General features: G+C 41.3%; 1 protein-coding gene across 8 annotated transcripts in view; it reads right to left on the bottom strand.

Moving 5' to 3' along the window:
• The window catches only part of itpr1a (inositol 1,4,5-trisphosphate receptor, type 1a), a 67,145-nt gene that overhangs the window by 49,334 nt on the left and 2,096 nt on the right, over positions 1 to 15,715 (bottom strand). For all 8 annotated transcript variants that reach the window (XM_053869240.1, XM_053869241.1, XM_053869245.1 and 5 more), the window contains exons 3-9: positions 11,138 to 11,208; positions 3,806 to 3,915; positions 3,233 to 3,319; positions 2,367 to 2,525; positions 1,309 to 1,407; positions 1,030 to 1,113; positions 50 to 196 (exon numbers count right to left, since the gene is read on the bottom strand). In XM_053869240.1, the coding sequence (XP_053725215.1) occupies positions 50 to 196; positions 1,030 to 1,113; positions 1,309 to 1,407; positions 2,367 to 2,525; positions 3,233 to 3,319; positions 3,806 to 3,915; positions 11,138 to 11,208 (757 nt within the window). The remainder of the gene's footprint in view (positions 1 to 49; positions 197 to 1,029; positions 1,114 to 1,308; positions 1,408 to 2,366; positions 2,526 to 3,232; positions 3,320 to 3,805; positions 3,916 to 11,137; positions 11,209 to 15,715) is intronic.

Below are 15,715 nucleotides of genomic sequence, written 5' to 3'. Positions count from 1 at the left end.
AGATAATGTGGAAGGCCACCGTTTCATTCCAGACCCCAGCAAGTCTTACTTCTATTTCCCACAAGGCTTTGCTGCTGGTTGCCGAGGTAGCTGATTGTCGTCCAGTAGTGCGCAGAAATACATACTGTTTTTTTCTGTGATCATCACATGTGAGGAATTTCTCCTGCTCTGCGTGAAACAGCCTCACAACGTCCCCCTGAGAAACATGCCATTGTCATGATCCAAACAGAGCAGACGTGTGCTTAGAAGCAAGAGTTTTGAAAAGCTTTTGCCCTTTAACTGAAAATAATATGTAGATAAATTAACATCATAGCTGACCAATAACCTGCACAGGAGTGGGCAGATGCTACTGATCTGTAACTATACAAAGCGACCTGCCCACTCAACACACAAGAATATTATGCAACACAAACATAAATCACGGGGTGTTTCGTCCTGACACATCAGTGAGTTCATGTATTCAGAGGCAAGTCACTCTTTTCTGACCAACTCTCATATATGAATATAGGGATGGTGGCGTGGTTTGTCGTCATAGTTACAACAACCATGATTCATACGACTTTATTTGTTTTGTCCGCAACACAAAGGGACAACAAGACGACTAAAGTTATGCTAGCAACAAGTGTGCTGCACTCTAATACTTTCTTTCAGGTCACATACCTGTATATGAACACAGAGCAATGATGATTGCACAGGATAGTGGTAGAGCAGAGACATTTTTAAATATGTAGCTGGCATCAATTGGAGAGTGTTTAAGATCAATGGAATGAGAGCATTGATGAAGCCATCGTGAATACATTCTGCGGTCTTCTGCGGGGCTGAATGAGATGTTGATAAACAAACGTTTTGTTTGTTTATCAACAATGTTTCATTCTGGTCTTTTTAAATCTCTGTGCAGTTTGAGGAAAATGTTGATTTCACTGCATGCAATGTATCAATGAGCTACAGGGAGGTTGACAAAATGTACTTGCATTGTAATTACAATATACTAGAGGAGACTAAGACAAACAATTGTTCATAAGCACAAACCCCTTTAAGGATGACCTCCTGGTTGTCACTCCATTTCATGAACAAGACGATCTTCCAGCTGGTGTTACAGTTGACTGAGTTCACCTGGACAGACAAATGTGGTATATTAATATTTAATGGTTACAACACTACGTTACGCTGATAAACACCTTGATGCTCAATGTAAGGAAATACAAACATGATTTTGGACATATACTCATGTTTACAGGTCAGCTGCCTTTATGTGCAGGACATGCAGCTGTAATCTGATTTGGGATGCTGCATGAACGTGGAACGCACCTCATTGCACCCAGGATTGTCCACCAACTGATGAGTGCTGGCATGAAGCGGCTGACCAGCATTCACTGGGTTTAAGACCACTTTGTCTCCAATCACCACCTGCCACACACAAACACACAGACACAATAACTGACACAAACGAGTTGCACATAAGAAGGACCACGGTATTTCTAGCACAGGAAGCGCGGGCAGCCGTGATGCCTTGAGCAGGATTAAGGTCAATCAAGAAGAAAATGGAAGAGCTTATGCAGCCTTAGCTCCTCAAATTACTGCGGCATGCAACACGCAGCTATTTTAACTGTCAAACTAAACTGTTCAAATAACTGAATATAAGTCGCGACAATCCATAAATAGTATTCAATGAGAAGTCTGCCGGTTAACGCTGATGGCTACACCCAAGCCAGAGCCAACGGTGAACAGCTCAAAAGTGGTGCTCTTGGGCACCAGTCCAGAACTCTCAGTGCCAAAAGCAGCTTTGTAATCAGGTAAAATCAAGGAAATGTTGGCAGGAGTCTTCTAGCAGTGAGATCAAAGAGATTCCTGAAGCCCAAACATGGACTGGACACGCAGAGTTTCTCTGTCCGCACGTACGTGTGATTTAATTCAGAACTCAGATCCAGCAGTGTAAAATAGTTGATGATTTAGGTTTAGTTTAGGAAATGTGTTACGACTGACATGAAAAATGTTGATATCCATAGTCTTCCCTGACTATTTATCCATGAGACTGGGGATGTTACAGTTCACGGCAATCCACTTTTCTTTCTCGGTAAAACCAGATTCGCATTTCAGATTAATTTCGGTGATGTGACTCTTCGGGTATATGTCAGCATGAGAGGAAACACTGTCATCTCACTAATGGCATTGCGATTAATGCCCCGAGATACAATATGCATGTACACAAGTTGAATACAAACAGGTGGGATTAAGTAAGTCATATACAGGAAGTAGGTTTAAGTGCACTGCACAGGTTTACAAAACAGAGCGCAGGTGTGCTGCCACTGTTCCTTCAGAACGGCTGCAGCTCACTACAGCATTGTTAATAAGAGAAAGAGACTCACACTGTCCCCGATGGAGCGCAGCTTGTAGAAGGGCTGGATGTAGAACCAGGAACCTTCATTCCCGGCCGTGTCCAACATCACCCTCATGGCGTTCTTCTCCAACAGAGCCGGCAGACGCTTGTTGACCGTCAGATATTTGTTGCTCTTTAGATGCAGGAGCTGATGAGATAATGGGGAGTGGACAAAGACAAATGACCCTCTGAAGTAGAAATATCCATGGTAAACTATATTTGGATGCAAAACAAATGCTTAACAAACAATATCAGTCATTCATGAAGTAGAATGGCAGCCTCTATTTCAGCATCAGAACCTCACAGGAACAGACTGCTTGTTGGAGATGTTCCAGAAACCAGCAATTTGGAAGGGGAGAAGTACATAAGTACGAGCCACTATTTGCTTACAAGAGCCATCATTTTAAGGGGGAAAATCAGATAATGCAGAACAATATTACAAGCATGAAAACAAGTTTATTGTTATGAAGCCAGTCCAGGTATACTTAGTAAAATGTCACAAATACAGCAGAATGTCCAAGTAGCTAAGTATCAAGTATTGCCATATTTCAGTGAAAATAGTAATATAATATCAATTATCAATTATTGAGATGTTTGAGCATATTAGTATTTTGCACCACTAGTGTCCACAAAGTGCAGACATGGAGTCATGATTTCAATACAAGGGGTCAGGTGAACATGTACCCCCGCCCACCCTCCAAAAATATCCTAATTTTAAATTGTTGGTATGACATTTATTTGTATAGCTACTGAGCAAGTACTCAAATGTCAGTGCTCGTACATGGTTGGCAAAAATGTGGTATCAGGGAACCTCAACATAAACCAGGAGGTCACAGAAGGTCAAAATGAACAAACCTGAATAACATTTCCGTACTGAATCACCGTTCCTAGCAGCTTTTTGTTTTCAGAGTCGTTTTGCTTCTTCTCCAAGTCTGCTGCATGCTGGAAGGCAGAACTCTGAAGTTAGGGGTAAAACAACAGACAACGTCTGCATCTCTGAACAATCTTTTCAAGAGTCTCGAGAAGCGTAAATTAAAACCAGAAAGGTCCAGTTGAAGTGGATGTTCTTGAAACCAAAACACAAATCTCCATGGAAACATGGCTGAGATTTGGTTTGAGCATTTTATGAGTGTGGTCAGATGGCTTTAAATGGTATTGTCTCGCAGGAGAAGAAAGAAGACAATGTTCAGCATGGTACAACCAGTGGGAGTAGTCTATAAAAGGAAACAATAGAATTCTTACTCAGAAAAATAAACACCAACCCATCGAAAGGCGGTGTGACGAATACTTTGATCAAAAATGAGTTGGCAATCTGCTCCACTGTTTTTGATTTTAACCCAACCTTTCACTCTCAGTTGTTGGGTCTGTGGACTGAGACCACATAGATACAGTGGGGTGGAGAATCAACCTCATCGTCGCGTCACTCACGTGCAGCTTGTTGAGCAACACGGCGTCCGTGTTTCCCCCAGGCTTCGCTGCTTTCCAAAATTGTTTCTGAGCCGAGTAGCGGTTCATAGGACAAAGCCGGAAGAGACAGTCTGCACAAAGAGATGAGTGAAACTAGCAGCGATCAAAAGAATCCAAGGAAGACTTATAGACACCATTACAGTATCCATCGCAATTCAGGTGAGACAGTGTGTGTAGAGAAGGAACAAAAAAAATGAGCCTCAGGAAGGAGAATAAATCAAAATACATTTTCTCTGGAAATATAATGCACAATTAGAATATATGACATGAAAGTGTACTAATTACCAATGTGGCCCACGAATAAACAAAACACTTCAGCGTTGAAATGCAATGAAAGAAGTTGCAATACATGCATTCATTTTTCTTCCTGTCATTCCTTTGCAAGGGAAAATAAACGTGTACAATTGCTTTTTCATTTGAAGAATTAACTGCAGGTGTCTCGTCATTCAAGACACTTTTGTCACATTTGACGCAACAGCACAGAACTTTCAGAGTTCTAAATGACTAGAGGGACAACACACTCATCTTACTGCATGTTGCCGTATATACTTCTACGTCAGTACTTAAGCATGAAGATCACAGTGACCTGCAAGATTCCAAATATGATCTGAGTTGCGTTGAATCTGACACGACACCCTGCTGATTCTCAAAACATTGAAGAATTCCAGAGAATGCTTGGCGGATGAGAAAACATCTAGTAAGCAGCAGTCCCCTGGTCAAAAATGCTTCGCAGATGCCAGAGGTCAAAGTGCGATAGCCAAACTGGCCCAAGAGGAAAGACTACCATAAAGTTTTGCTGCTGCTGGAACAATGCAGTTCTGTTATATATGGCTAGCAGCCTTTAATTCACAGACAGGACTCATGTTTTTAAGACACAGACTGAAGCAGTGAGAAGTCAAACTACGACCCAACTCTAAACAAAAAAAGATCAACCATGGCTTATCTATCGCGTTTATCGTATGTTTATTATCTATCGCGTCTCTTTATTTTCACATGTACTGTATTTGCAAGTTAGTATCTGATAGTCTTGCTTATCTTTTGGTAATTATTCATTTCTGATTATGATGTATTGAAAATGGTATCAAGCATCTAATAGCTGAAACTGATATTCTATTCATTGATAAAAGAAACTGTTGGAGATGTGATATGCATGAAAGAAAGTTAGGCAAAAAAAAAAACAAAACAGTTACTTTTCTGTCACAGTTTCACTTCCTGTTCTTCCCACACAGCACAGCAAGCACATTTCACACACAATACAGTATCCTCAGTGATTAAAAATAAAAAGTTGTCTGTGCTTCTTCCCTGAAGCGCTTCAAACAAGGAGGGCAACAAGAGGAGAAAAATAAAGACGGCATCCATTCTGTCCCAGTTCACTCCCTCTCCTCCAGTGATTACATGACCAAATAAGGTCAGCAGCGAGCCGGGGAGTGTGATGTGCGAGGGAGAACGAAGAGGGTGGGGACTCCCTATAATTCCTCTTAAATGGTCTCCTTTATCTTTCTAGACAGCGCTTGATTGTCAAAATCTGTCTCATAGTAGGAGCTCTCAGATCTAACTTTCACTTAGTAGCTGATGTCTATGTTGTATTTAACAGATGTTCAGACAAACACAAAGAAAAGAGTCAAAGAGAGAAGGAATGTGAAGTGAGGAACACTGCTGATAAGAGTGTCTGTGTGTGTGTGCTTGATGGCATGAATGGGTGTGTGTGATTTATGGAGGATGATTTTAAGAGATTGCGATGGAGGAAAATTAAGAGCCCAACAAGCACGTCATCATCCATTTGTGTCCAGACAAGGGCAGTGGTGAATGTGTAGGGCATTTAGAAGAAGAAAAAAAAAGTCTACACCAGCAGAATTCAGGGGTCAAATTCCCTTCTGGGGCAATCGCCAGAGAACTGATGGGTCCAGTGCACAGCGTACCGGTAGTTTTTAACACAATCACTGCCTTTGGAACACAAAGGTACTTAGCAGAAACTGAGCCATTTCAAAAGCTGTTCATCACCCCACAGTTTGTTATATAGTGAATAGCCACATGCAGGCCCAAATAACTGGTAATGATATTTCCTTAAAACAAAAACACATTGTGCAACTTTAAGAAGCAGTGGGTGTACCACTTGTAATGAAAGGTCTTACAATGTTAATGTATGCCGTATGCCGATCACTGTATTCTGAGTCTCTGACCAAGTTTTGGAGAGTCTTGATGTTTTATTTAAAGGCTGCATGAGTGAAAGTTGGCCAGTGTTTACATTAGGAGGAAATGTTGAGAATACTTCAGCAATGACAAAACGAGACCCAGTGGACTTGGGACAGTCTGAGTCCTCCATTGCTGCACATGTGGGTCGCTCAGTAGCAGTTCACATCTTGTGGAGACGGGAAGGCCTTTGTGTTGCTGTGACATCCTTTCACTTCTATGATAAGATGATCGTGAATTAACAGATTAATTCATTGAGCTTATGTAAAAAAAAAAAAAATATTCCAACTAAGTTATTCTTCGGATTTCAGCATTTCTATTTCATCTTTACATCTCTTATTACAGTGAGCATTTGTTTTTAAGTCCACCCATCCTCGCCCGCTCAGCCATCATCGGACCGCGAGGGCAGCAGCATCAACAGGAAACGCCAAACGACCCTCTCCCAAACAACTGAGGGAGTCAGATGCTCCCAGGCCAATAAAGAGATCTCATCTCTCCATCTTGTCCTGGGTTAATCCTTCGATCCCCTCAGAGCTGGCTGTTCCTGAAACCCCTACAAAGGGAGGGGTAATCCTCATAAGATTCCCAAACTACCTCAACTGGCTCCTTTCAACGCAGAGAAGCAGCAGCTCTATTAAAAGTCTCTCCTGAGTGACAGAACTCCTAACCCTATCTCTAAGAGAGATACCCACCATCTAAGGAAACTTATTTCAGCCGCTGGTATCTGAGATCTCCTTCTTTCCGTCATGACCTAAAGCTCATAACCATAGGTGAGAGTTGGGACCAAGGTTGATGAGCAAATGGTATACAAATTCATAATACATGATAAATAAAGTTTATATTGACCTCACAAGGGGCTAAACAGGAATAAACACATTCTGGGCTGAATTATCTGAAATGTAATGGCTAATATATGCATGAAATGAATGCCTACACCAACTAAGTTGCTGCCCGTGTAGTGCACATTTTCAGTAGAGAAACTTCCACTGTAGATAATGTACTGAAACATAAACCTCTCAAGTGGTCGTGCTCTGTATCACCCACTTGGATCCATCTGCAGCTCCATCTGCCTCCTGCTCCACATCAAGAGCACTCTCACAATGACATGAAGGCTTGTTCTGATCAATGCCAGCTGACAGAGCCACAGTTTCCAAAGCCACTTAGAACACACTCATCCTGTATGTGCGAGGAACAAGAACACAGATCAGTCTGTGTAACGGGATCAACAAGTTTGGTCAATGTGGTTCACAGTACAGGTGCTTTATGAAGAACTGTTGACATAGACTAAACTGATTTGTTACTTAATTGTCCACACGTATGACATACAAGTACCTTACAGGCATGAATAGATGGCACATGAGCAGGCGGGCAGATAATGAACAAGAGGTGTGCTCTGAACTGCAACAGGTGTCACCAGAATAACTCATTAATTCAATGAAAATGATGCTTTATTCAGTAACTGTCAACAGATCTCAGGTGGTGGGTCTATAGCTTGACTTCCATTTGACTTCCGTTTTAATGAAATAAAATAAAATAAAGTATATTTATATGTTATATTCTTCTATTATATGCAACCAAAATTAAGGCCACACACTGGGGAACACATATTAACCATTGAAAAACGAATTACGACCTTATTTACAGTTATTGCTCAGTAATTATGGTTTTGTTTGGCGAACTTTGAATGACCAGTCCAGGGTGGATTATAATCAGGCTACCGGGTACTACAGGGTAATAAGCTGCTAATACACACATGAATGCATAGTTTATTTCCGGTGTAGACAACAACAATGACAACAAAGGCGATTAATTTGAATCTGAATGCTGTTTTGACAGCTGTTCACTATGTGTAAAGCATCCGAGCTCAGACCTTTTTAGATGAGGAAAGGATGAATTGAGTTTATTATTTATAAATAGTCATTACGGTATTCTTCTGTTATCAAAATGTAGTTTGTTTAAAGAAATAAATAAATAAAAGGAGGGAAGAAGACGCTGTTTGCAAGAGGATGGAAGAGCAGTAGAGGCACTAACTCAAGCAGCAAACGTGATTCCAGTAGTGTAGCAATGCAAAGGAACTCAAACGTCTGAAGAAAGCAGGAGATCCAACACAATGATGCAAACAGTTCAGGCACAGCTTCAGGATCTACTGATACCGCACATGAGAATATGGAGAGAATCTCTCTCCTTGTACATGTAACAGCAGGCGTATAAACTATCAGAAAGCAGGCCTGTTTATCATGGTGAAGGGGTTCTTTCTGAGGGCTGACTATCACAGGACATTGAAGGCCAAAGTGAAGTGCTGACTTATGTGGACATTACACAGATGAAAGCTTTCCACTCTCTTACCACTGCCCAATCTCCTTTCTTCTCCCCCAGGAGATCATCCGAAATACCGAGAGCAAGCCAGTCTGGAATGCTCTCTCACCAAACTGCACAATAAGAACATGTGATACGAGACTTCTCTGGAGCTGGAACTGTTCTGTTGGATAAGGCCAGACAGGACAACAAAATATATAGCTGTGAGTAGGGATGCTACGATCAATCGGTCACCGATCGTGATCTGCCAATTTCAGCGTGATCGGTGAAGGCCGATCGCTACCTGTCATTGCCGATCACAACAACCGATCACATGTGACAGCCGGCGCTCTGATAAGGCCCCGCTGGTTATGATGCGTCCGCTCCTCCCGACTCACTGCTTGCTCAGCAGCCGTGAAGCAGCAGTCTGCCGTGAAGATTCTTTCAATCTGTCATTTAAAGTTTGCATCCTGCAGCATATGCATAGGGAAATGTTGTGCAGGGAAGCGCTTTAAAATAAAATGTGACATTAAAGCTCCAGCACTTTACTGAGCACAGAGTTTTCCAGGCTCATGAAACCACTGGTTCCTCAGCAGCGCAGGTGATGCTTAGCAACATTGCCGGTCCGAGCGTGGCATTCGGAACGCTAAGCTAATTGCCCAAAAAATAATCAGTAATTTCACCGAGCTAGATGACCAGCCATTCTCAGGTGTCGTTTATGCGGAGACGGAAACAACTGGTTCCGTCGCAGTTTTGGAGTCAGGTGCAGCGTTCGTCAGCCACCTGAATCTGAAACTTATAAAAACGTTCGGTGAGGAAACTTTCATAAATGCAGTGCTATCTGTCTCGGAGTCTTGCTGCAAGCAGCCAGCATGTAAATATTTCACGGACATAGGAAAGTGTGTCCTTTTGACAGAATAGTTGCTGCATTCAGTAAGGGTTTTTTCATTTTATTTTTGGCCTTCTTGAAGAGGATTCATTGTCAATCCATGCGACCGGTATCAGTGATCGGTGATGATCGGCACTCTGGCTGATCGGTATCAGTGATCAGCAAAAACCCTGATCGGAGCATCCCTAGCTATGAGTATCTCGGTAAAAGGAGTAATAGTTTTTATTAGGGAACCATTTACTACCATTGGGTGCGCAAATCAAAAACCTCCAAAGACAAACTAATGCAATGCCACATAGCATAATGTGTACTGCACACTGTGTAGTATGGTGTCTTTGTCTGATCAAGTAAACAAATCAAAAAGTCAAATCAATGCAGCAGATTTCTCCCCACCATGTGACTATTTTTTTACCCAATATTATGGTCCTATATCATTTTATCATCATGCATCGTGACAGAAATGCTGGCCCACATTCCATTGACAGATAAATCGGGTTACGTTTAATTGTGAGATTATGTGAACCTGAACTGCTGTGAAAAACAATCCAGGATTTATTTCATGATACTAATTTTGTCATTTGGTGAACACCAATTTAGATCATTATACAGTCACACATTTATTAATACAACAACGTCCACTGAGAACTATATAGCTGATAATGAATATATTATGTTGCAGGGATGGAACAGGAAGGGAACACCAAATGATGAATGAAGTTTAGTTGAATTGTTGAGATATTTCATAAAATGTTTCGCTAATTTGTGAGAACAGGAAAGGCTTTTCTTCTTCTTCTTATGAATGATTTTCTTTGTTTCCTATAATATTTTTAGAGGTCAGCAGAAGATAAAAAAAAAGAATTCTATGAATTACGACTGTTTTAATGACCCACCTGCTAATGTCTGATAAAGGGAGAATTAACACTAATCTAACAATCATTAACCAATAATTAATGCAATTGTTGCAGATACAGTTGCTTTAAAGTCTTTTTATTACTAAAAAAGAATGGCATGTTCTGTGCATTATGAGCCAAAAGAAAAGGTTTTACATAGGGCTGTCGATAGATTACATTTTAATCTCAACTAATCACACTAAAGCTGAGTTAACTCACGATACAGTTAATCACACAAACTTTATCTGTTTGGAAGACGTTAGCACCAACTGAGTGGCCAATAATGTTTCCAATGTTCTGCATGTTATTGAACCTCTTCAGAGCCTCTCAGGTTATTCTGAAGAATGTTCTGGACAGTATCTGGAAACATATGTTTGCATGAGGAAAGCATTATTGGCCACTCTGCTGTTGAGAACAGGTTCATTTAAGATAAATTTAGAAAAGATGCAGATGTGGGATTCATTTCACATTAATCACGAGTTAACCTGCAAAAAACTAAATCTGTTGATATTGACAGCCGTAGTTTGACATTTATTTGGAAACAATGGTTCATCACATCTGCTCAAGAAAGCAAAAGTCAACTCTATATGAAGGAAAACACTTGTGTCACATAAAAGCACATAAGCAAAAGACAAAAAGGTCTATTTACAGTGTTGAGCCAGTCTGCTCCCAACAGACCAGAAAACTGAGGGTCATGAGTTCTATTTCCTGTACGAGACCTAAAAATAACCAGTCATCTCCAGGCGTTTGTTTAGAAAGCTGCTTTCCACTACACTCATTTTCTCAAAGTTCATCTTCATCGTTTGTGACCAGCGAGCACACACATGTGCACACACACTCACTCTCTGGAAAATGAATATATTCACACGTGTGCACACACAAATGTAGGCAATTGAGGTTGAAAGGAATCTCTGTTTGAAGTCAGGAGAGCAGATATTATGCAGCTGTCACCAAAGAAACAAGGCTTAACAGATTCAACAGCGCCACTCATGGAGCATGTGCTACAAAAGGACAGCTTTAAAGGCTTACCTCTGAACTTTTTTGGAGGGTTGTTGAGATCCCCGGCGTCCGGCTGCACGACACACCGGTCATCCACCAAACTGTGGGGGTGGAAACAGTAAATTATCAATTAGAAACATCAAACATTTAGCGCAGTTATCATGATATACTTTGAGTCAATATTGCCCATCCCTATATAGCACTTCTTGTTTTTCATTTTAATAGCTCAAAATATGCTGTTGGAGGAGTGTGTCCTTTGTGAAATGGTCCCACACTTTAGACGTCCTGGGTCGCAATGGTCACACAGCCTGAGCCATACAAGTATTTGTGCTAAGAGAACAATGACGTCATGACTAGTTGACTAATGGACCCGCTGGCGACTAATTTAATAGTCGATTCTTGACGACTAGTTGTCGCACCGAAAGATTATGTCTGACAGAAAAGTGTCATTTTCCAGGTCCGCAGACACATGGATCATCTCCTGAAGGTTTTTGCCATCCACCCAGAGCAAGAAAAACTATTGATGAGATCACACAGCCACACAGGTGCATGAAAATGATCCGTTTATGTGCTAGCAATAATTAAAAAAAAGTAGGGTTTAAGCATGTTTTTAAAATTCCTGACATATTATCATCATCCAGTCCAGCACTGGACCAGAGCCAGGCCCTACATCTATTTAAGAGCTTTGCGCAGGGAAAATCAACAGTTGTCCAAACAGACCCGCTCCGCCTTCCAGTCTGTGTACCAGAGGGAACACATCAACAAATTTAAGAGACAGTGAGAAACATCCGGGTCTTTTAATAATGGTCGTAATTTTAATACAATGTCAACATCGTTTTAGTCCTATTTTAGTGGGTTATAAACATGGTTGACCTGTCTTGCAGAGACACAGTTGCATGACTAGTTCAACTTTTCTTCCTCATGGTGCAGATGATCTGGAGAATGTTGCAGAGTTGGTGTTGATGCGTGGAGAACAGAGCTCCGGGCCAAAAGTGTCACGACCGTTGTGAGTGAATGTGTTTGTGTGGACGTGGGAAGCATTGGAACGCTGCAAAGGCCACAAATGACATTCAGTTGTTCTGAGCCAGGATGCTCTCATTCTGTTGCCATCCCCCGTAGTCCTGATACTTTCATTCATTAACACTTTCAATTCTGATTGATACTCCTGAGGGAAGTGTTGTTAGAATGAGAGTCATTACATAACCTTTAGTTGTTGGTAGTGGTGTTTATTTATTGATTTTCAAACACACGAAACTCTAAATTAACCAGTTCTTTTTGTCAGAGGCAGACAACCATTTCGAGAGTTTAACAATTTTTGTTGCATTGCGTGACATCAATGTTCCCACGTCACCTCCTGCCACACTCATTACATAAACACTGCATGGCTAGGAGTACACTTGCCTCCTCTATACTTCCTTTTCTCCCCGCACTCTGTAGTGAGGTCAGTCGTGACCACAGCACCACTTCAAAGGCCTCCCACTGTTTTAACCACTTTCTTCTGCAGTAGTAAAAACGCATTCCATTTTGCCTGTTATAGTAGAAAACGACTAATACAGGCATGTTTTAGATTAGATCACAAACAGATAATGATTGAAGTAATTGTTATTGGTTTTGTATTTAATCTTCTTTCCAATGAAAACAACAGATGTCTTCTGAAAAAGCTAGATTTTAAAATGTGTTCCGAACAATTCATCTACTAATTCAAATGAGTCAAAATGCATGTTTTTAAACCAATCCAAATGGAATACTCACTGAAACCCAAAAACCTAGTTACGATAAGTGATATTTTAGACAGAACAGCTACAACACATCCTCACAACATCTGTCTATTCCTCTAGGGATTCTCGGTGACATCTTCCCATGTTATGTCAGACCAAATGCCTGGACCTCAGTGGTTGCCATCCATCTTTTACCTGGTATCAACATCTTTAACATGTTCCCAGTCCCCCCTCTGGATGTGTCTAAACAGTTTCTGGCCTCCCTAACTTGATCTCCAAATGAGCTGTCCCTTTGATAAACTTGTCTCTAATCTTCCTAGTCACTTCCAGGGACCGTAATACTACTACATGAATCCAATCAGCCGAGGAGAGTTTATAGAGAACTAATTTTGTTGCCTCATGTATATCTGACTCATGTTCTCCTTTGCTACATCCTTGAATCTCAGAGCGTCATCAACCCCTTCTAACCTCATGTCTTTGTGTCAAATAAAAGCCTCTTCTCTTCACCGCTTTTATTACGCAGCATACCAAATACTTGATACCAAATACTTGTTTTGAGAATCTCTCCTCTGACTACTTCCTCTCTCTGCCATTTAGGACTGAGCTTCACGCCTCTTCTACTCCTCCAACTGATCTTCACTCTCACTACAGATCACTACATCACCAGCAAACATCATGGTCTATGGAGAACACTGCAGCAAACCACTGTCTAATTGTCCTCATGGTTATCTTGCACAACCTTCACATACTTCTCTGATGCTCTTGCCTTCATCATACTGCCCTTCCCTGGACCTCTCTATTGCAGCGTGGGACCTTGGATTAGTAATCAAGCAGTTTCAACTTTGACAGCACTTACATGCAGCAGCAATAAACTGCGGATGCTGAAGCATTCATCAATAAAAAAAAGGAATGACTCACTTTTTTATGTCTCTGTTTAACTGTTGTTTAATCTCCAAATTCTCTGATGCAAATGTGTCAAATGGCTCAAAATCGGATCATTACATTGCCTAAAGTGCATTGAAAACTTCCACACTCACTTCCAAAGCACTTGGATATCACTGCTCACGAAGCGTATTTCAGGATTCACTGTGCAACAGGCCATTGCCACTGCACTGCTCTCCTGTTATGAGGTGGAGTCAGTGTTGAACTAGCCCTTAGAGAGGATAAAATTAGCACACAAGAATTAATAGACTTTTTTAAGCCCATGACTTGAAATGAGTGTAAAATTTTGCATGACTTGCGTTTTCCCCCCGCTGTAAGGAGTATAACCCTAACTGAAGTATTCCTGAGATTGTGTTGTCTATGTATTCAAGAATGATAGATGGGGAGTATCTTAAGTACATGGTCTCACTTTTGATCACTGGCATGAGTCTCAACAACTTTAGCAACTACGTTAACAGTAGCTAAGATGGAGGCAATATAGTCTCCTTAAACCAACAAATCACATTTGAGAGAAGGACGGTGAAGACAAATCTACACATCGACTTGCAGACCATCATTGTTACAAGTCACGAAACAAAGCTGATATCAGGTTTGTTATGTGTTTACCACAGATATCGGCTAAGACCGTGGAACACTCAGGCTGCACATGAGGTATAGTAGGTTATTAGACATAATTCAACCATGATTAGTCTAGAAGTTTGTTTACTTCCGCTGCTTAACTAAAGCTTGCGGCGCCGCACATCACCCAGTCCAACCATAGTCGACCTACTCGGCTCAACTAGCTTAGCTGAGCTATTAACTACAAGAAATTCAAATTTCTAAAATCTGACTATGCTGTTTAAAAGTCAGAACCTAGCCGGACTAACACAATACCTCAATGAAGCTGCCAAGTCATTGCAGAGTGTTCTCCCGGATTATATGCAGCGGAGGGATAACTTGACTTCGGAGTAATATCACCTCTGTGACAAGCAGTGGTGCAGAGAGCTCGAGTCCTCCCAGTTCAACTGTCAATACATTAAGAGCATGCAGGCAGCGAGGTTTTCAGACTGCTAGATAGGTCTCTGTAGCATCAGAGCGATGGTTCAACACCATCATGGACCAGTCATCATAGTCCACACACTGGAGGACACATTCCTTTGAGGTTTCTGGATTAAACTCACAGGTTTTTAAATACAATTAAATACTTAGAGGAGACTCTGGTTTTCTTTGCATTGCAAAAATGATAGCTGTTGAGCGTAGAGATGAACTGTATAGACAATGTAAATATTTCCTTGCCGCAGAGTAATGCTGTCTGTCAGGTTGAAATAAGCTTGATGTACACAGAACGACTGTCAAATGGGAATTCTGGAACAAAAGCAGGACCTCAGGCTGATCTGCTTTAAAGTGCTGATACCAGGGATGTGCAAAAAATGGATTCACGTAACAAGCGACTCTGACACATCCTTCTAGCCTGTTCTGGAAGCACAGCAGGCTTTTAGCTAGGGAGGCTTCTGGGATGCACTGAACTGCAAAACTGCAGGACACCCCAAATGTCTTTAGTGCCTTTATAATGCCCTGCTCTTCACACTGCTCATGTCAACACACTGGTTTCCATGAAATATGTGTTTCTGTCGAGTAATTTCGCCGAATATGATGGGAATTTGCCAATTCTCAATTATAGCTTGGTCATCGCGGTCGCCATATTTGTTCACCGGCATAATCTTGTGGTTATCGACATCTCGCAAGGGGCGACACTCGCGGCATGGAAGCGCACTGTTGTTGATGGGAGGCTTGACACTGATGACAGGAGGAAACCGCAGGTTATTTGATAAAACTAACTGCAAACTTTTTAATCTGACGATTTGGATTTAGTTAGCCAAGTGGTTTTATTTATTCATACAAGCAGCAAGCATGCATATATATTGTGTGCATGAATGAATGCTTAAATGTGTGAAAGTTTAGAAAACCA

Source organism: Synchiropus splendidus, chromosome 6, assembly GCF_027744825.2.
Source record: "Synchiropus splendidus isolate RoL2022-P1 chromosome 6, RoL_Sspl_1.0, whole genome shotgun sequence".
Classification (NCBI taxonomy): domain Eukaryota; kingdom Metazoa; phylum Chordata; class Actinopteri; order Syngnathiformes; family Callionymidae; genus Synchiropus; species Synchiropus splendidus.
Note: the sequence above shows the minus strand (reverse complement) of the source record. Positions and strands in the feature narration are given on the sequence as shown.